This window comes from Myiozetetes cayanensis, unplaced genomic scaffold, assembly GCF_022539395.1.
Source record: "Myiozetetes cayanensis isolate MyiCay16 unplaced genomic scaffold, myiCay2020 scf169, whole genome shotgun sequence".
In the NCBI taxonomy this organism is placed as follows: domain Eukaryota; kingdom Metazoa; phylum Chordata; class Aves; order Passeriformes; family Tyrannidae; genus Myiozetetes; species Myiozetetes cayanensis.
The window spans coordinates 61844-81491 of record NW_026087370.1 but is presented as its reverse complement, the minus strand read 5'-3'; the positions used below and the strand labels follow the sequence as shown (position 1 = coordinate 81491).

Below are 19648 nucleotides of genomic sequence, written 5' to 3'. Positions count from 1 at the left end.
GGAGGGGTCACTTTGGTGGAATTCTTTGTCCTCAGGGGCTGGATCCGGTGTTGGGAATTTAATTGTGAGGGGGGGAAGAAAAGGAGGGAAGGAAAAGGAGGGAAGGAAAAGAGGGGGGGAAAGGAGGAAAAAAAGAGGGAAGGAAAAGGAGGGGAAAAAAGAGGGAAGGAAAAGGAGGGAAGGAAAAGGAGGGAAGGAAAAGAGGGGGGGAAAGGAGGAAAAAAAGAGGGAAGGAAAAGGAGGGGAAAAAAGAGGGAAGGAAAAGGAGGGAAGGAAAAGTAGTGGAAGAAAAGGAGGGAAAGAAAAAGGGGGGGGAAAGGAGGGAAGGAAAAGGAGGGAGGAAAAGGAAGGAAGGAAAAGAAAGGAAAGAAAAGAAGGGGGAAAGGAGGAAAAAAAGGAGGGAAAGAAAAGGAGGAAAAAAGGAGGGAAGGAAAAAGGAGGGAAGGGAAAAGAGGGAAAGAAAAGGAGGGAAGAAAAAGGAGGAAAAAAAAGAGGGAAAGAAAAGTAGGGGAAGAAAAGGAGGGAAAGAAAAAAGGGGAAGGAAAGGAAGGAGAAAGGAGAGAGAGGGAAAAGAGGAGGGGAAAAAGAAGGAAGAGGAAGGGAAGGAGGGAAAGAAAAGAGGAGAAAAGGAGGTGGAAAGGAGAAAAAAAGAGGGAAAGAAAAGAGGGGGAAAAAGAAGGGAAGGTAAAGGAGGGAAGGAAAAGAGGAGGGAAGGAAAAGAGGAGGGAAGGAAAAAAGGAGGGAAGAAAAAGGAGGGAAAGAAAAGAGGGGGAAAATGAGGGAAGGAAAAGGAGGGGAAGAAAAGAGGGGGGGAAAGGAGGAAAAAAAGAGGGAAGGAAAAGGAGGGGAAGAAAAGGAAGGAAAGAAAAGGAGGGAAGGGAAAGTAGGGAAAGAAAAGGAGGGAAGGAAAAGGAAGAAAAAAGGAGGGAAGGAAAAAAGGAGGGGAAGAAAAGAGGGGGGGAAAAGGAGGGAAAGAATAGGAGGAAAAAAAGGAGGGGAAAAAAAGGAGGGAAGGGAAAGGAGGGAAAGAAAAGGAGGAAAAAAGGAGGGAAGGAAAAAGGAGGGAAGGGAAAGGAGGGAAAGAAAAGGAGGGAAGAAAAAGGAGGAAAAAAAAGAGGGAAGGAAAAGTAGGGGAAGAAAAGGAGGGAAAGAAAAAAGGGGGGAAAAGGAGGAAAAAAAAGAGGGAAGGAAAAAAGGAGGGGAAGAAAAGAGGAGGGGAAAAGGAGGGAAGGGAAAGAAAAGAGGGGAAAAAAGGAGGGAGGGAAAAAAGGGAAGAAAAAGGAGGGGAGGAAAAGGAAGAGAAGGAAAAGTAGGGAAAGAAAAGGAGGGAAGAAAAAGGAGGGAAGGTAAAAAGGAGGGAAGAAAAAGGAGGGAAAGAAAAGGAGGGAAAGAAAAGAGGGGGAAAAGGGAGGAAAAAAGAGGGAAGGAAAAGTAGGGGAAGAAAAGGAGGGAAAGAAAAAGGGGGAGGGGGAAAGGAGGGAAAGAATTGGAGGAGAAAAGGAGGGAAAAAAAAGGAGGGAAAGAAAAGGAGGGAAGGGAAAGGAGGGAAAGAATAGGAGGAGAAAAGGAGGGGAAGAAAAGGAAGGAAATAAAAGGAGGGAAAGAAAAAGGAGAAAAGGAGGGGAAAAGGAGAAAAAAAGAGGGAAAGAAAAGAGGGGGGAAAAGAAGGGAAGGTAGAGGAGGGAAGGAAAATAGGAAGAGGGAAAGGAAGGAAAAGGAGGGGAAAGAAAAAGGGAGGGAAGGTAAAGGAAAGGGAAGAAAAGAGAAAAGGGAAAGAGGAAGAGAAAAGGAGAGGGAAAGAAAAGGAGGAAAAAAGGAGGGAAGAAAAAGTAGGGAAGGAAAAGTAGGGAAAGAAAAGAGAGGGAAAAGGAGGGAAGGAAAAGGAGGGGGGGAAAGGAGAGAAGGAAAAGGAGGGAAGGAAAAGAGGGGAAGGAAAAGAGGGGAAAGAAAAGAAGAGGGGGAAAGGAGGGAAAGGAGGGAAGGAAAAGGAAGGAAAGGAAAAGGACTAAAGCAGGGCAGGGTGTCCGTCCCTCCCGCAGCTCCGGGAGTTTTTCCCTCTTCCCTCCCCTCTCTCCTCCCCTCTGGACGCGCAGCAGCAGCTCCCGCGCGCCTCAGCTGGGATTCGCCGGGATCCGCTGGGATTTGGGAGCCTCCTCATTCCCAGAGCGGCTCCCGAGGGGAGGAGGGAGAAGGGAGGGAGGGAAGGAGGAGCGGAGGAGGGATCGGGATCGGGATCTCCCCGCGGGTATCCCCGCCCTGCCCGGCCCAGGGGCTCGGCCGCCTCTGGAATTCCCTCCCCTCCCAAAAATCCATCCCTCTCTTCTTGTTGTTGTGGTGGTGGTGGTGGATTTTAATTTTATTTTATTTTATTTTTCCCCTAATTTTTATTTTCCTTCCCCCCCTCATTCCCAATCCCGGGAATGACGAACCCCAGCTCGGCCTTTTCCAGCGGCTCCCTGGGGAGCTCTTCCCAAGGGATGAGCCGGGACCCGGCCGGATTTGGGGGGACCCCCGAGAGCCCCCCTAAATTGGGGCCGCTCCTGAGGGACCCCCCGAGCCGGGAGGTCGAGCCCGAGCTGCGGGAGCTGCGGCGGAGGGAGAAGGACGAGATCAAAGAGCTCAACAACCACTTCGTGACGCTCATCGAGAAGGTGCGAGCGGCAGAGCCGGGGCCGGGCCGGGTTTAGGGGGGATAAATCTGATTTTTGGGGAGGGCAGGGCTGGGTTTGGGGGTGTTTGGTCTCGTTTAGGGGGGACAGGTCTGGGTTTAGGGAGGATAAATCTGATTTTTGGGGAGGGCAGGGCTGGTTTTGGGTGTGTTTGGTCTCGTTTAGGGAGGGCAGGTTTGGTTTTAGGGAGGATAAATCTGGTTTTGAGGGGGACAGGTGCGGGTTTAGGGGGGATAGGTCTGGGTTTAGGGAGGATAAATCTGATTTTTGGGGAGGGCAGGGCTGGTTTTGGGGGTGTTTGGTCTCGTTTAGGGGGGACAGGTCTGGTTTTAGGGAGGAAATCTGATTTTGGGGAGGGCAGGGCTGGTTTTAGGGAGGGCAGGTCTGGTTTTAGGGACGATAAATCTGGTTTTAGGGAGGGCAGGTCTGGTTTTAGGGAGGGCAGGTCGGGTTTTGGGGGTGTTTGGTCTCATTTAGGGGGGACAGGTCTGGTTTTAGGGGGGATAAATCTGATTTTAGGGGAGGGCAGGGCTGATTTTGGGGGTGTTTGTTCTCGTTTAGGGGGGACAGGTGCGGGTTTAGGGGTGATGGGTCGGGTTTTAGGGGTGTTTGGTCTCGTTTAGGGGGGACAGGTGTGGTTTTAGGGGGGATAAATCTGATTTTTGGGGAGGGCAGGGCTGGTTTTAGGGGTGTTTGTTCTCGTTTAGGGGGGACAGGTGCGGGTTTAGGGGGGATAGGTCTGGTTTTAGGTCTCAGTTAAGGAGGACAGATCTGGTTTAGGGAGGATAAATCTGATTTTTGGGGAGGGCAGGGCTGGTTTTAGGGAGGATAAATCTGATTTTTGGGGAGGGCAGGGCTGGTTTTGGGGAGGATAAATCTGATTTTTGGGGAGGGCAGGGCTGGGTTTGGGGGTGTTTGGTCTCGTTTAGGGGGGACAGGTGTGGATTTAGAGGCATAAATCTGATTTGGGAAGGAGACAGGAGCTAGTTTAAAGTGTTTGTTCTCGTTTAGAGGGACAGAGTGGAGTTTAGGAAGTGATAGGTCGGGTTTAAAGGAGTGTTTGGTCTCGTTTAAGGAGGACAGGTGCGGGTTTAGGGAGGATAAATCTGATTTTGGGGAGGGCAGGTCTGGTTTTAGGGAGGATAAATCTGATTTTTGAGGAGGGCAGGTCTGGTTTTGGGGGTGTTTGGTCTCGTTTAGAGAGGGCAGGTTTGGTTTTAGGGAGGATAAATCTGGTTTTGAGGGGGACAGGTGCAGGTTTAGGGGTGACAGGTCTGGTTTTAGGGGGCATAAATCTGATTTTGGGGAGGGCAGGGCTGGTTTTAGGGGTGTTTGGTCTCGTTTAGGGGGGACAGGTGTGGGTTTAGGGAGGATAAATCTGATTTTGGGGAGGGCAGGTCGGGTTTTAGGGAGGATAAATCTGATTTTGGGGAGGGCAGGGCTGGTTTTGGGGGTGTTTGGTCTCATTTAGGGGAGGACAGGGCTGGTTTTGGGGAGGATAAATCTGATTTTGGGGAGGGCAGGTCTGGTTTTAGGGGGGATAAATCTGATTTTGGAGAGGACAGGTCTGATTTTAGGGGTGTTTGGTCTCATTTAGGGGGGACAGGTGCAGGTTTAGGGGGGATAAATCTGATTTTAGGGGTGGCAGGTCTGGTTTTGGGGGTGTTTGGTCTCGCTTAGGGGGGACAGGTGCAGGTTTAGGGGTGATGGGTCTGGTTTTAGGGGTGTTTAATATCATTTATAGAGGGTAGATCTGGTTTTAGGGGGGATAAATCTGATTTTGGGGAGGGTAGGTCTGGTTTTAGGGAGGATAAATCCGGATTTAGGGATTTTAGGGCTGGTTTTGGGGATGACAGGTGCGGGTTTTGGGGACTACAGACCTGCTTTTAGCGAGGACAGGTCTGGTTTTAGCCAGGACAGATCCGATTTTAGCCAGCAGATCAGTTTATCAAGGACAGATCCGATTTTAGCCAGGACAGATCTGGTTTTAGAGAGGACAGATCCGGTTTTATCCAGGCCAGATCTGATTTTCGGGATCAGGACACTCTCCCTGTTCCCAGGAGCCCTCCCAAGGCCTCGATCCTGCCTGGCCAGGCTGGGAAGTTCAGCCTAAACCCCCCCTTGCTCAGTTAAACCCGGAGTTAAACTCGGCTTAACCAAACCTGGCAGCGTCTCCAGGGGGAGCCCCGGGCGGGATCGGCCCCATCCCGGCAAAAATTCCAGGGAAAAAAAGAAAAACCCACCGGGATCGAGCCCGGCTTAAACCCCGCGCCTAAACGGGGTATCCCGGCTCATCCCAACCCCCCCCCCCGAGGGAATTCCAGCCGGGAAAAGGGGCTGCTCCTCCTCTCCCGGGGAGGTTTCTCCAAGGAAAACAAGGAAAACAAGGCCCGGCCCCGGGCAGGTCCCGGCACAGCCGATGGAATTCGGGATTGCCTCATCCCGGCCCTGCCTCCAAACTCCAGCCGCGGGGGAGGGGTCGGGATTAAATCCCCTGGGAGGGGTCGGGATTAAATTCCCAGGAAATTGGGAGGGAGTGGGATAAAATCTCCCAGGTCTCCCAGTTTTCCAAGGTCTCCAAAGTCTCCAAAAGTCTCCCAGTTGTCCAAAAGTCTCCCCAGGTCTCCCAGATTTCCCAGCTTTCCCTGTTTTCCAAAGTCTCCCCAAGGTCTCCAAAAGTCTCCAGGGCTCCCAGATTTCCCAGATTTCCCAGCTCTCCCAGTTTTCCCAGCTCTCCCCAGTGCCTCCAGGTGCTCAGGCTGCCATTCCCTGCTCCTCCAACTCCTCCCATTCCCACTCCCATTCCACCCTCCCATTCCACCCACCCCATTCATTCCCACCCCCATCCCATTCCCACTCATCCCACTCCCATTCCCACCCCCATTCCGTTCCCACCCCATTCCCATTCCATTCCCACCCCCATTCCCATCCCCATTCCATCCCATTCCCACCCCACTCCCATTCCCATTCCCATCACCCATTCCCACCCCCAGTCCTCACTCCCATTCCACCCCATTCCCCACCCCATTCCATTCTCATTCCCATTCCCATTCCATCATTCCACCCCATTCCACCCACCTCCATTCCCATTCCCATTCCCACTCCCACTCCCACCCTATTCCATTCTCATCCCACCCCATTCCCATTCCCACCCCATTCCATCTCCCATCCCATTCCCACCCCCACTCCCATCCCCATCCCATTCATTCCACCTCCATTCCCACTCCCATTCCCATCCCATCCCATTCCCATTCCCATTCCATCCCCATTCCCATCCCATTCCATCCCATTCCACTCCCATTCCCACTCCCATTCCCATCCCCATTCCCATTCCCATTCCCATTCCCTCCATTCCCACCCATCCCCATTCCCATTCCCATTCCCATCCCATTCCCATTCCCATTCCCACCCCATTCCCATCCCCATTCCCACTCCCATTCCCATCCCATTCCCATCCCTCATTCCCATTCCCATCCATCCCATCCCCATTCCCACCCCATTCCCATTCTCCCACTCCCATTCCCATCCCCCATTCCCATTCCCATTCCCACTCCCATCCCCATTCCCATTCCCCCACTCCCATTCCCATCCCATCCCATTCCCCATTCCCATTCCCACTCCCATTCCCACCCCATTCCCACCCCCATTCCCCATTCCCATCCCCATTCCCATTCCCATTCCATTCCCACCTCACCCCATCCCCATTCCCTCCCACTCCCATTCCCATCCCATCCCATTCCCACTCCCATCCCCATTCCCACCCCATTCCCATTCCCATTCCTATTCCCATTCCCACCGCATTCCCATCCCATTCCTATTCCCATTCCCATTCCCATTTTGTTCCCACTCCCATCCCCACCCCATTCCCATTCCCATCCCCATTCCCATTCCCATTCCCATTCCCATCCCCATTCCCATTCCCACCTCCATTTCCACCCCATTCCCATCCCACTCCATTCCCATTCCCATTCCCACTCCCATCCCATCCCATTCCCACTCACATTCCCACCCCATTCCCATTGCCATTCCCATTCCCATTCCTATTCCCGTTCGTTCCTGTTCCCACTCCCACCCTCATTCCCATCCCCATTCCCATCCCCATTCCCATTCCCACCCCATCCCCACTCCCATTCCTGTTTCCATTCCCATTCCCATCCCCACTCACCCTCATTCCCACCCCATTCCCATTCCCATTCCCACCTCCATTCCCATTCCCACCCCATTCCTGTTCCCATTCCCACCCCCATTCCCTCCCATTCCCATTCTGTTCCCATCCCCATTCCCATCCCCATCCCCATCCCATTCCCATCCCCATTCCCATTCCCATTCCCACTCCCATCCCCATTCCCATTCCCACTCCTATTCCCACCCCACCCCCATTCCCACGCATTCCCATTCCCATCCCCACTCCCATTCCCACCCCCATTCCCATTCCCACTCGCCCATTCCCTTCCCACTCCCATCCCATCCAATTCCACCCCATTCCCATCTCCATTCCCATCTCCATTCCCATCCCCATCCCCACTCCCATTCCCATTCCCATTCCCACTCCCACCTCCATTCCCACTCCCATTCCCACTCCCATTCCCATTCCCACTCCCATTCCCATTCCCATCCCCACCCTCACCCCATTCCCACTCCCATTCCCGGCTCAGGTGCAGTCCCTGGAGCGGCAGAACCGGGTGCTGAGCACGCGCTGGCGCTTCCTGACGGAGCAGGAGAATTCCCGCTCGGAGCCGGAGGCGCGGGAAGTCTACGAGGAATTCATGGCCAGGATGGGCCGGGAGAGGAAGGCCCTGAGCTCCCAGCAGGAAAACCTGGAGAGGGAGCTGGAAAAGGTCCTGGGATCCATGGATGCATTCCGGAGCAAGTGGGTGATGGAGCCGGATCCCGGGAAAATTCCAGAGGGGGAGGGAGGGGGTTGGGAGGCTCCAGGTGGGGATTCCCAAGGAGGAATTCCCGGTTTGGAAGGGTGGGGTTGGGAATTTGGGATCCCAGACTCTTCCAGGTAAATGGGAGAGGGAAAGAAAGTCATGGAAATGGAATTCCAGGGATTTTTGGCACAGAGGGAGAGGGTGGGATCCAGGCTGTGATTCCCAGTTTGGAAGGGTGGGGTTGGGAATTTGGGATCCCAGCTCCTTCCTGGTTAATGAGGGATGAGAGGAAATCCATCAAAGTGGAATTCCAAGGATTTCAGGAGCACAGGGAGAAGGGTGGGATGAGTTGGATGGCTCCAGGCTGTGATTCCAGGTTGGGAAGGGTGGGGTTGGGAATTTGGGATCCCAGACTCCTCCTGGTAAATGGGAGAGGGAAAGAAACTCATGGAAATGGAATTCCAGGGATTTTTGGCACACAGGGAGAGGGTGGGATCCAGGCTGTGATTCCCAGTTTGGAAGGGTGGGGTTGGGAATTTGGGATCCCAGACTCCTCCTGGTAAATGGGAGAGGAAAAGAAACCCATGGAAATGGAATTCCAAGGCTGTGATTCCCGGTTGGGAAGGGTGGGTTTGGGAATTTGGGATCTCAGACTCTTCCTGGTAAATGAGGGATGAGAGGAAATCCATCACAGTGGAATTCCAAGGATTTCAGGAGCACAGGGAGAAGGGGGATTGGTTGGGAGGCTCCAGGCTGTGAATCCAAAGGAGAAATTCCTGGTTTGGAACTGTGGGGTTGGGAATTTGGGATCTCAGACTCTTCCTGGTAAATGGGAGAGGGAAGGAAACTCATGGAAATGGAATTCCAGGGATTTTTGGGGCACAGGGAGAAGGGGGGATCCAGGCTGTGATTCCCAGTTTGGAAGGGTGGGTTTGGGAATTTGGGATCCCAGACTCTTCCTGGTAAATGGGAGAGGGAAGGAAACAGCAGGAACTTGGGATAAATTTTGGGATCCAGACCCACCTGAACCTTTCCTGGGGGTTTTCCCTGTGGATGATTTGGGATTTTTTTCTTTTTCCCCCTTTTTTTAGGTATGAGGATGAAATCCGGCTCTGCAGTGGGATGGAATTCACCTTCATGGAGCTCAAAAAGGTCGGAGAGGGGAAAAATCCTGCCTGGAATGGGCTGGGAAAGAGAAATTTAGGACATTCCCTTCCCTTCCCTTCCCTTCCCTTCCCTTCCCTTCCCTTCCTTCCCTTCCCTTCCCTTCCCTTCCCTTCCCTTCCCTTCCCAAACCTTCCCAAACCTTCCCAAACCTTCCCAAACCTTCCCAAACCTTCCCTTCCCAAACCTTCCCAAACCTTCCCTTCCCAAACCTTCCCAAACCTTCCCAAACCTTCCCAAACCTTCCCAAACCTTCCCTTCCAAACCTTCCCAAACCTTCCCTTCCCAAACCTTCCCTTCCCTTCCTTCCCTTCCTTCCCTTCCCTTCCCTTCCCTTCCCTTCCCTTCCCTTCCCAAACCTTCCCTTCCCAAACCTTCCCTTCCTTCCCTTCCCTTCCCTTCCCTTCCCTTCCCTCCCTTCCCTTCCCTTCCCTTCCCTTCCCTTCCCAAACCTTCCCTTCCCAAACCTTCCCAAACCTTCCCAAACCTTCCCTCACATTCCCTCCCCTCCCTCCCCTCCCCTCACATTCCCAACCCTTCCCAACCCTTCCCAACCCTTCCCAACCCTTCCCAACCCTTCCCAAGCATTCCCAATCCCGCAGGATCTGGATGTCAGCACCCTGCACCGCACGGAGCTGCAGGTGAAGCTCAAGGGGCTCCAGGAGCTGCTGGAGCTCAAGAAAACCATTTACGAGAGGGTGAGACCCCCCCGGGATTCCAGGGGGGATATCCAGGGAAAATGGGATGGGATGGATGGGATTGATGGGATGGGATGGGATGGGATTGATGGGATGGGATGGGATGGGATGGGATGGGATGGGATGGGATGGGATTGATGGGATGGGATGGGATGGGATTGATGGGATTGATGGGAGGGGATGGGATGGGATGGGATGGGATGGGATGGGATGGGATGGGATGGGATGGGATGGGATGGGATGGGATTGATGGGAGGGGATGGGATGGGATGGGATTGATGGGAAGGGATGGGATGGGGTGGGATGGGATACAGGGATGGGATGGGAGGGGATGGGATGGGATGGGATTTAAGGCCCTTCCCACCCAAGCCATCCCACGCTGCCCCCATTCCCTGCCCCATTCCCTTCTCCATTCCCTTCTCCATTCCCTATCCCATTCCATGGCCCCTTCCCTGTCCAACTCCCATCCCCATTCCCTTTCCTATTCCCTTCTCCATTCCCTGCCCCATTCCCATCCCCATTCCCATCTGATTTCCCATCCCCATTTCCCATTCCCTGCCCCATTCCCTGCTCCCTGTCCCCATTCCCTTCTCCATTTCCTTTCCCATCCCCACCCCCATCCCCATTCCCATCCCCATTCCCATCCCCATTCCCATCCCCATTCCCTTCTCCATCCCCATTTCCCATCCCCATTCCCTTCTCCATCCCTATTTCCCATTCCCATCCATCATCCTCCATTCCCCATCCCCATCCCCATCCCCCCCCATTCCCATCCCATCCCCATTCCCATCCCCATCCCATCATCCCATCCCCATTCCCTTCCCCATTCCCTCCCCATTCCATCCCCATCCTCCCATCCCCATCCCCATCCCATCCCCATTCCCATCCCTCATTCCCATCCCATCCCCATTCCTATCCCATTCCCCATCCCTGCCCCATCTCCCATTCCCATCGTCCCATTCCCTGCCCATTCCCATCCCCATTCCCATCCTCATTCCCTTCTCCATTCCCTTTCCCATTCCCATTCCCATTCCCTGCCCATTCCCATTCCCATCCCCATCCCCATCCCCATTCCCTGCCCCATTCCCTTCTCCATTCCCTTTCCCATCCCCATTCCACCCCCTTTCCCATCCCCATCCCCATCCCCATTCCCACCCCCATTCCCATCCCCATCCCCATCCCCATTCCCATCCCATTCCCATCCCATTCCCATCCCCATTCCCATCCCCACCCCCATTCCCATCCCATTCCCATCCCCATTCCCATCCCCACTCCCATCCCCATCCCCATTCCCTTTCCCATTCCCATTCCCACCCCCATTCCCACCCCCATTCCCATCCCCATCCCCATCCCATTCCCATCCCCGTTCCAGGAGCTGCAGGATCTGCTCTCGGACATCGGGGCCATCTCTGTGGATTTGGGAATTCCGGGCGGGTCCCGCCGGGATCTGGAGCGGCTCGTGCGGGACGTGCGGGCCCAGTACGAGGGACTGGCCCGGAGAGCATGGGACGAGGCAGAGGCACTGGCCAGGAGGAAGGTGAACTGGGATAGACTGGGATAAACTGGGAGTGCACTGGGATAGACTGGGATGGACTGGGAGGCACTGGGAGGCACTGGGATGGACTGGGAGGCACTGGGATACACCGGGAAGGGCTCAGTACGAGGGGCTGGCCCGGAGAGCATGGGACGAGGCAGAGGCACTGGCCAGGAGGAAGGTGAACTGGGATGGACTGGGATAGACTGGGATAGACTGGGAGGCACTGGGAGCACAGTGGGATGGACTGGGATAAACCAGGAAGGGCTGGGATACACTGGAATGGACTGGGATACACTGGGAAGGGCTGGGAGCAGACTGGGACGAGGACGAGGCACTGGCCAGGAGGAAGGTGAACTGGGAGGCACTGGGAGGCACTGGGAGGCACCAGGAATACACTGGGATAGACTGGGAAGGGCTGGGATGGACTGGGAGGCACTGGAATGGACTGGGATACACCAGGAAGGGCCCAGTACGAGGGACTGGCCCGGAGAGCATGGGACGAGGCTGAGGCACTGGCCAGGAGGAAGGTGAACTGGGAGGGACTGGGAGGCACTGGGATGGACTGGGAGGCACTGGGATGGACTGGGATGGACTGAGAAGGGCTGGGAGTGGATGGGAAGGGCCCAGTACGAGGGACTGGCCCGGAGAGCCTGGGACGAGGCCGAGGCACTGGCCAGGAGGAAGGTGAACTGGGATAGACTGGGATAAACTGGGAGTACACTGGGATAGACTGGGATGGACTGGGATAGACTGGGATAGACTGGGATAGACTGGGAAGGGCTGGGAGTGGATGGGAAGGGCCCAGTACGAGGGACTGGCCCGGAGAGCCTGGGACGAGGCCGAGGCACTGGCCAGGAGGAAGGTGAACTGGGATAGACTGGGAGGCACTGGGATAGACTGGGAGCACAATGGGATGGACTGGGAGGCACTGGGAGGCACTGGGATGGACTGGGATAGACTGGGAAGGGCTGGGAGTGGATGGGAAGGGCCCAGTACGAGGGACTGGCCCGGAGAGCCTGGGACGAGGCCGAGGCACTGGCCAGGAGGAAGGTGAACTGGGAGGCACTGGGAGGCACTGGGATAGACTGGAAGTGCACTGGGAGGCACTGGAATGGACTGGGATACACCAGGAAGGGCCCAGTACGAGGGGCTGGCCCGGAGAGCATGGGACGAGGTTGAGGCACTGGCCAGGAGGAAGGTGAACTGGGATAGACTGGGATAGACTGGGAGCACAATGGGATGGACTGGGATGGGCTGGGATAGACTGGGAAGGGCTGGGATAGACTGGGAAGGACTGGGAGAGGATGGGAAGGGCTGGGATAGGACTGGGATAGACTGGGAAGGACTGGGAAGGGCTGGGAAGGACTGGGATAGACTGGGAAGGACTGGGATAGACTGGGATAGACTGGGAAGGGCTGGGATAGACTGGGAAGGACTGGAATAGACTGGGAAGGGCTGGGAGTGGACTGGGAAGGGCTGGGATAGACTGAAAGTGCTGGGATAGACTGGGAAGGGCTGGGATAGACTGGGAAGGGATGGGAAGGGCTGGGATAGACTGGGAAGGGCTGGAATAGACTGGGAAGTGCTGGGATAGACTGGGAAGGGCTGGGATAGACTGGGAAGGGCTGGGATAGACTGGGAAAGGCTGGGATAGACTGGGATGGACTGGGAAGGACTGGGAAGGACTGGAATAGACTGGGAAGGACTGGGATAGACTGGGAAGGACTGGGATAGACTGGGAAGGACTGGGATCACCTCCCATCCCCCCCTTTTCCCATTTTTCCCCCCCCCAGCTGAGCGAGGGCGGATCCCAGGCCGGGAATTTCGGGGGGCACCTCCTGGATGGGAGGAGGGAAATGGCGGAGCTGAACATCCAGATCCAGAAACTGCGCTCGGGAATCGTCTCCCAACGGAGCCAGGTGGGAATCTGGGATGGGAAACGGCCTGGAATTGTTTCCCAGTGGGAATTTGGGATGGAAAACAGCCTGGGAATTGTGTCCCAGTGGGAATTTGGGATGGGAAATGGACTGGGAATGGTGTCCCAGTGGGAATTTGGGATGGGAAAATATCCTGGGAATTGCGTCCCAGTGGGAATCTGGGATGGGAAAACAGCCTGGGAATTGTGTCCCAGTGGGAATCTGGGATGGGAAAATATCCTGGGAATTGTTCCAATGGACCCAGGTGGGAATTTGGGATGGGAAAATGGCCTGGGAATTGTGTCCCAGTGGGAATTTGGGATGGGAAAATGGACTGGGAATTGTGTCCCAGTGGGAATTTGGGATGGGAAAATGGACTGGGAATTGTGTCCCAGTGGGAATTTGGATGGGAAAATATCCTGGGAATTTTGTCCCAGTGGGAAAAATGTCCTGGGAATTGTGTCCCAGTGGGAATTTGGGATGGGAAAACAGCCTGGGAATTGTGTCCCAGTGGGAATTTGGGATAGGAAAACAGCCTGGGAATTGTGTCCCAGTGGGAATTTGGGATGGGAAAACAGCCTGGGAATTGTGTCCCAGTGGGAATTTGGGATGGGAAAACAGCCTGGGAATTGTGTCCCAGTGGAACCAGGTGGGAATTTGGGATGGGAAAATGGCCTGGGAATTGTGTCCCAGTGGGAATCTGGGATGGGAAAATATCCTGGGAATTGTGTCCCAGTGGGAATTTGGGATGGAAAACAGCCTGGGAATTGTTCCAATGGAGCCAGGTGGGAATCTGGGATGGGAAAATATCCTGGGAATTGTGTCCCAGTGGGAATTTGGGATGGAAAACAGCCTGGGAATTGTTCCAATGGAGCCAGGTGGGAATCTGGGATGGGAAAATATCCTGGGAATTGTGTCCCAGTGGGAATTTGGGATGGGAAAACAGCCTGGGAATTGTGTCCCAGTGGGAATTTGGGATGGAAAACGGCCTGGGAATTGTTCCAATGGAACCAGGTGGGAATTTGGGATGGGAAAATGACCTGGGAATTGTGTCCCAGTGGGAATTTGGGATGGGAAATGGCCTGGGAATTGTGTCCCAGTGGGAATTTGGGATGGGAAAATATCCTGGGAATTGTGTCCCAGTGGGAATCTGGGATGGGAAATGGACTGGGAATGGTGTCCCAGTGGGAATCTGGGATGGAAAAATATCCTGGGAATTGTGTCCCAGTGGGAATCTGGGATGGGAAACAGCCTGGGAATTGTGTCCCAGTGGGAATTTGGGATGGGAAAACAGCCTGGGAATTGTGTCCCAGTGGGAATTTGGGATGGGAAATGGCCTGGGAATTGTGTCCCAGTGGGAATTTGGGATGGGAAAATATCCTGGGAATTGTGTCCCAGTGGGAATCTGGGATGGGAAAACATCCTGGGAATTGTGTCCCAGTGGGAATTTGGGATGGGAAAACAGCCTGGGAATTGTTCCAATGGAGCCAGGTGGGAATTTGGGATGGGAAAACAGCCTGGGAATTGTGTCCCAGTGGGAATCTGGGATGGGAAAATATCCTGGGAATTGTGTCCCAGTGGGAATCTGGGATGGGAAAATATCCTGGGAATTGTGTCCCAGTGGGAATTTGGGATGGGAAAACAGCCTGGGAATTGTCCCAATGGAGCCAGGTGGGAATGGGGGGTCTGGGGGGTGGTCCTGGAGAGGGGGACTCGGCCCTGGGATATCCTGGGATGTTCCTGGGATATCCTGGGATGTCCTGGAATGTCCTGGGGCGTCCTAGGATGGAGATCACCCCTGCAGGCATGGAATTGCCCCCCATTCCCGTTATTCCAGTGCCTGTTCCTGAAGCAGCACATCCAGCAGGGGGACTCAGCCCTGGGGGTGTCCTGGGATGTTCTGGGGTGACCTGGAATGTCCTGGGATGTCCTGGGATGTCCTGGAGAGGGGGACACGGCCCTGGGGGTGACCTGGGGGTGTCCTGGGATGGAATTCCCTGCTCCAATCTGCCATTCCCACCTTTCCAGTGCCTGTTCCTGGAGCAGCTCATCCAGCAGGGGGATTCAGCCCTGGGGGTGTCCTGGGATGTCCTGGAATGTCCTGGGGTGTCCTGGGGTATCCTGGGGTGTCCTGGGATGTTCCTGGGATGTCCTGGGGTGTCCTGGGATGGAATTCCCCCTCCAATCTGCCATTCCCGTTGTTCCAGTGCCTGTTCCTGGAGCAGCTCATCCAGCAGGGGGATTCAGCCCTGGGATGTCCTGGGATGTCCTGGGGTATCCTGGGATGTCCTGGGATGTCCTGGAGAGGGGGACACGGCCCTGGGGGTGACCTGGGGGTGTCCTGGGATGGAATTCCCTGCTCCAATCTGCCATTCCCACCTTTCCAGTGCCTGTTCCTGGAGCAGCACATCCAGCAGGGGGATTCAGCCCTGGGGATGTCCTGGGATGGAATTCCCTGCTCCAATCCTCCATTCCCACTTGTTCCAGTGCCTGTTCCTGGAGCAGCACATCCAGCAGGGGGATTCGGTCCTGGGGGTGTCCTGGGATGTCCTGGGGTGTTCCTGGGATGTCCTGGGATGTCCTGGGATGGAATTCCCTGCTCCAATCCGCCATTCCCGTTGTTCCAGTGCCTGTTCCTGGAGCAGCACATCCAGCAGGGGGATTCAGCCCTGGGGGTGTCCTGGGATGTTCTGGGATGTCCTGGGATGTCCTGGGATGATCTGGGATGTCCTGGGGTGTCCTGGGATGTCCTGGGGTGTCCTGGGATGTTTCTGGAGTGTCCTGGGATGACCTGGGATGTCCTGGGATGTCCTGGGATGGAATTCCCTGTTCCAATCCTCCATTCCCACCTTTCCAGTGCCTGTTCCTGGAGCAGCTCATCCAGCAGGGGGATTCAGCCCTGGGGGTGTCCTGGGATGGAATTCCCTGCTCCAATCCACCATTCCCGTTGTTCCAGTGCCTGTTCCTGGAGCAGCTCATCCAGCAGGTGGCCGAGCAGGGGGACTCTGGCCCTGAGGGACGCCCGGGCCAAGCTGGGGGGGCTGCAGGAGGCCCTGCAGGGCTCCAGGGAGCGCCTGGCCCAGCTGGTCAAGGAGCACCAGGAGCTGATGGACCTCAAGCTGGCCCTGGACGTGGAGATCCTGGCCTACAGGAAGCTGGTGGAGGGCGAGGAGAGCAGGTGAGCTGGGAGAACTGGGAGAACTGGGAGCACTGGGAGAACTGGGATGGGGAGGGAGGGACCAGCTCCTGCCAGGTCAATTCCAGGATGCCCAAATCCCGAGTTCTGGGTCGGGGTTTGGGCCAAGGGAAGGACAAATCCCGCCAGGTCGGTCCCATTCCCGACCTTTGCCCGGGCTGAGGATTCCTGGGATCCTCCAGATGTTCCCCAGGACTTCTCCAAAACTTCTCCAGATGTTCCCCAAAACTTCTCCAGATGTTCCCCAGAACTACCCCCAAACCTCTCCAGATGTTCCCCAGGACTTCCCCAGAACTTCTCCAGATGTTCCCCAGGACTTCCCCAAAACCTCTCCAGATGTTCCCCAGGATTTCCCCAAAACCTCTCCAGATGTTCCCCAGGACTCTTCCACAGTTGTTCTCCAGAATTTCCCCAAAACTTCTCCAGATGTTCCCCAGGACTTCCCCAAAAACTTCTCCAGATGTTCCCCAAATCTTCTCCAGATGTTCCCCAGAACTACCCCCAAACTTCTCCAGATGTTCCCCAGAATTTCCCCAAAACCTCTCCAGATGTTCCCCAGGACTTCCCCAAAAACTTTTCCAGATGTTCCCCAGGATTCCTCCAGAAGTTCCCCAGAATTCCTCCAGATGTTCCCCAGGTGTTCTCCAGAACTCTCCCAGAGGTTTTACAGTTCTCCAGATGTTTTTGGTCTCCAGGTGTTCCCCAGAACCCCCCAGAGGTTTGACAGGTGTTCTCCAGGTGTTCTCCAGATATTCTTGGTCTCCAGATGTTCTCCAGAACCTCTCGGGATGTTCCCTGGAAGTTCTCCAGGTGCTCTCTGGGTGTTCCCCAGCTGTTCCCAGGGCCCCTCTGGAGACTCCTGGAGATTCCTGGAGATTCCTGGAGGTTCCTGGAGGTTCTCCAGCTGTTCTCCAGCTGTTCCCAGAACCCCCTCAGAGGTTCCTGGAGGTTCCTGGAGGTTCCTGGAGGTTCTCCAGGTGTTCTCCAGCCTCTCCCAGAGCCCCCCTAGGGGTTCCTGGAGGTTCTCCAGGTGTTCCCAGAGCCCCTCTGGATGTTCCTGGAGGTTCCTGGGTGTTCCCCAGCTGTTCCCAGGACCCCTCTGGAGATTCCTGGATGTTCCTGGAGGTTCCTGGAGGTTCCTGGGTTTTCTCCAGCTTCTCCCAGAGCCCCTCCAGAGATTCCTGGAGGTTCCTGGAGGTTCTCCAGCTGTTCCCCAGCTGTTCCCAGAACCCCTCAGAGGTTCCTGGAGGTTCCCAGAGGTTCCTGGAGGTTCTCCAGTTGTTCCCAGAGCCCCTCTGGAAGTTCCTGGAGGTTCCTGGAGGTTTTTCCAGCTGTTCTGCAGCTGCTCCCAGAGCCCCCCTAGGGGTTCCTGGAGGTCCCTGGATGTTCCTGGAGGTTCTCCAGTTGTTCCCAGAGCCCCTCTGGAGGTTCCTGGATGTTCCTGGATGTTCCTGGAGGTTCTCCAGCTGTTCTCCAGCTGTTCCCAGGGCCCCTCTGGAGGTTCCTGGATGTTCCTGGATGTTCCTGGAGGTTCTCCAGCTGTTCTCCAGCTGTTCCCAGGGCCCCTCTGGAGATTCCTGGAGGTTCCTGGAGGTTCTCCAGCTGTTCCCAGAGCCCCTCTGGATGTTCCTGGAGGTTCCTGGAGGTTCCTGGGTGTTCTCCAGCTGTTCCCAGAGCCCCCTCAGAGGCTCCTGGAGGTTTTTCCAGCTGTTCTCCAGCTGCTTCTAGGGCCCCTCTGGAGATTCCTGGAGATTCCTGGAGATTCCTGGAGGTTCCTGGAGGTTCTCCAGGTGTTCCCCAGCTGCTCCCAGAGCCCCTCTGGATGTTCCTGGATGTTCCTGGAGGTTCTCCAGCTGTTTTCCAGCTGTTTTCCAGCTGTTCCCTGACCCATATCCCCTCCTCCCCAGGGACCACCCCATCCCCGCCGTCATCAGCGCCGTCCACTCCCGGCCCCGGCCCCGTAAGTGCTCCCAACCCCCCCCAAATCCCTCCTTCCAGACCCTCTGGAATCACATCCAGAGCGGGATCATTCCCAACATTCCCATTCCCATGTCCTTTCCATGTCCTTTCCATGTCCTTTCCCGGCAGTTCCCGCCGGCACCCGCTGGAATTCCAGGATTTTGGCTCGGGAAGCCGAGGGGGGGGAGCAGTGACCCCCCCACCCCCCAATCCCACGGGAAAGGGGGGGGGGATCCCACCTGGGAAGCTCTGGAATGGGAATAGAGATCCTGGGAATGCCTGGAATGGACCTGGGAATGCCTGGAATGGACCTGGAAATCACCTGGAATGGACCTGGAAAGACCTGGAAACCCACCTGGAAAAACCTGGAATGTGCCAGGGAGCACCTGGAAAACACCTGGGAAGCGCCTGGTGCCACATCCCAGCTTTCCAGAGGGATGAGGATCCCACAGGGATTCGCTCCAGGCTCTCCTTGTCCCTCCCCTCCCAATCCAGCAGATCCCATTCCCATTCCCATTCCCACTCCCATTCCCATCCCCATTCCCATCCCATTCCCATCCCCATTCCCATCCCAAATCCCACTCCCATTCCCATCCCATTCCCATTCCCATTCCCACTTCCATTCCCATCCCATTCCCATCCCATTCCCATCCAATTCCCATCCCCATTCCCATTCCCACTCCATTCCCATTCCATTCCCATTCCCATCCCACTCCCATCCCCATTCCCATTCCCATTCCCACTCCCACTCCCATTTCCATTCCCATCCCCATTCCCATTCCCATTCCCATCCCCATTCCCTTCATCCCTTTCCCTCCAGAGCTGAAAATCCCTCCCAGCTTGGATATTCCCAATCCTGATCCTTTTTCCAGGCTTTCCCACCCCCCAAACCATCCAAAAAAATCGGGATATTGGGATTTCCCTCCCCATTCAGCAGGAATGTCGGGAAAAAAAACTTTGGGATCACAGGGATTTGGGATCTCAAGGATTTGGGATCTCAGGGGTTTGGGATCTCAAGGATTTGGGATCTCAGGGATTTGGAATCAAAGGGATTTGGGATCTCAGGGATTTGGGATCATGGGGATTTGGGATCACAGGGATTTGGGATCAGAGGGATTTGGGATTTCAAGGATTTGGGATCAGAGGGATTTGGGATCTCAGGGATTTGGAGATCTCAGAGGATTTGGGATCTCAGGATTTGGGATCTTGGGGATTTGGAATCTCAAGGATTTGGGATCTCAGGGATTTGGGATCTCAGGGATTTCGGATCTTGGGGATTTGGGATCTCAGGGGTTTGGGATCTTGGGGATTTGGGATCACAGGGATTTGGGATCAGAGGGATTTGGGATCTCAGGGATTTCGGATCAAAGGGATTTGGGATCACAGGGATTTGGGATCAGAGGGATTTGGGATCTCAGGGATTTGGGATCAAAGGGATTTGGGATCTCAGGGATTTGGGATCTCAGGGATTTGGGATCTCAGGGATTTGGGATCTCAGGGGTTTGGGATCTTGGGGATTTGGGATCTCAGGGATTTGGGATCACAGAGATTTGGGATCACAGGAATTTGGGATCAAAGGGATTTGGGATCTCAGGGATTTGGAATCAAAGGGATTTGGGATCACAGAGATTTGGG

The 19648-nt window shown here is 55.2% G+C and overlaps 1 protein-coding gene across 1 annotated transcript; it reads left to right on the top strand.

Annotated features, from left to right (window-relative positions):
• Positions 1-2420: 2420 nt before the first annotated feature.
• On the top strand, positions 2421-18335 carry LOC126638167 (keratin, type II cytoskeletal 80-like). Its single transcript, XM_050311811.1, is given in 10 exon segments — positions 2421-2651; positions 7325-7539; positions 8635-8695; positions 9310-9405; positions 10778-10942; positions 12736-12861; positions 15815-15862; positions 15864-16036; positions 17962-18014; positions 18143-18335. Coding segments are annotated over 10 exon segments (1233 nt in total). The 3' UTR covers positions 18208-18335.
• The last annotated feature ends 1313 nt before the right edge of the window (positions 18336-19648 follow it).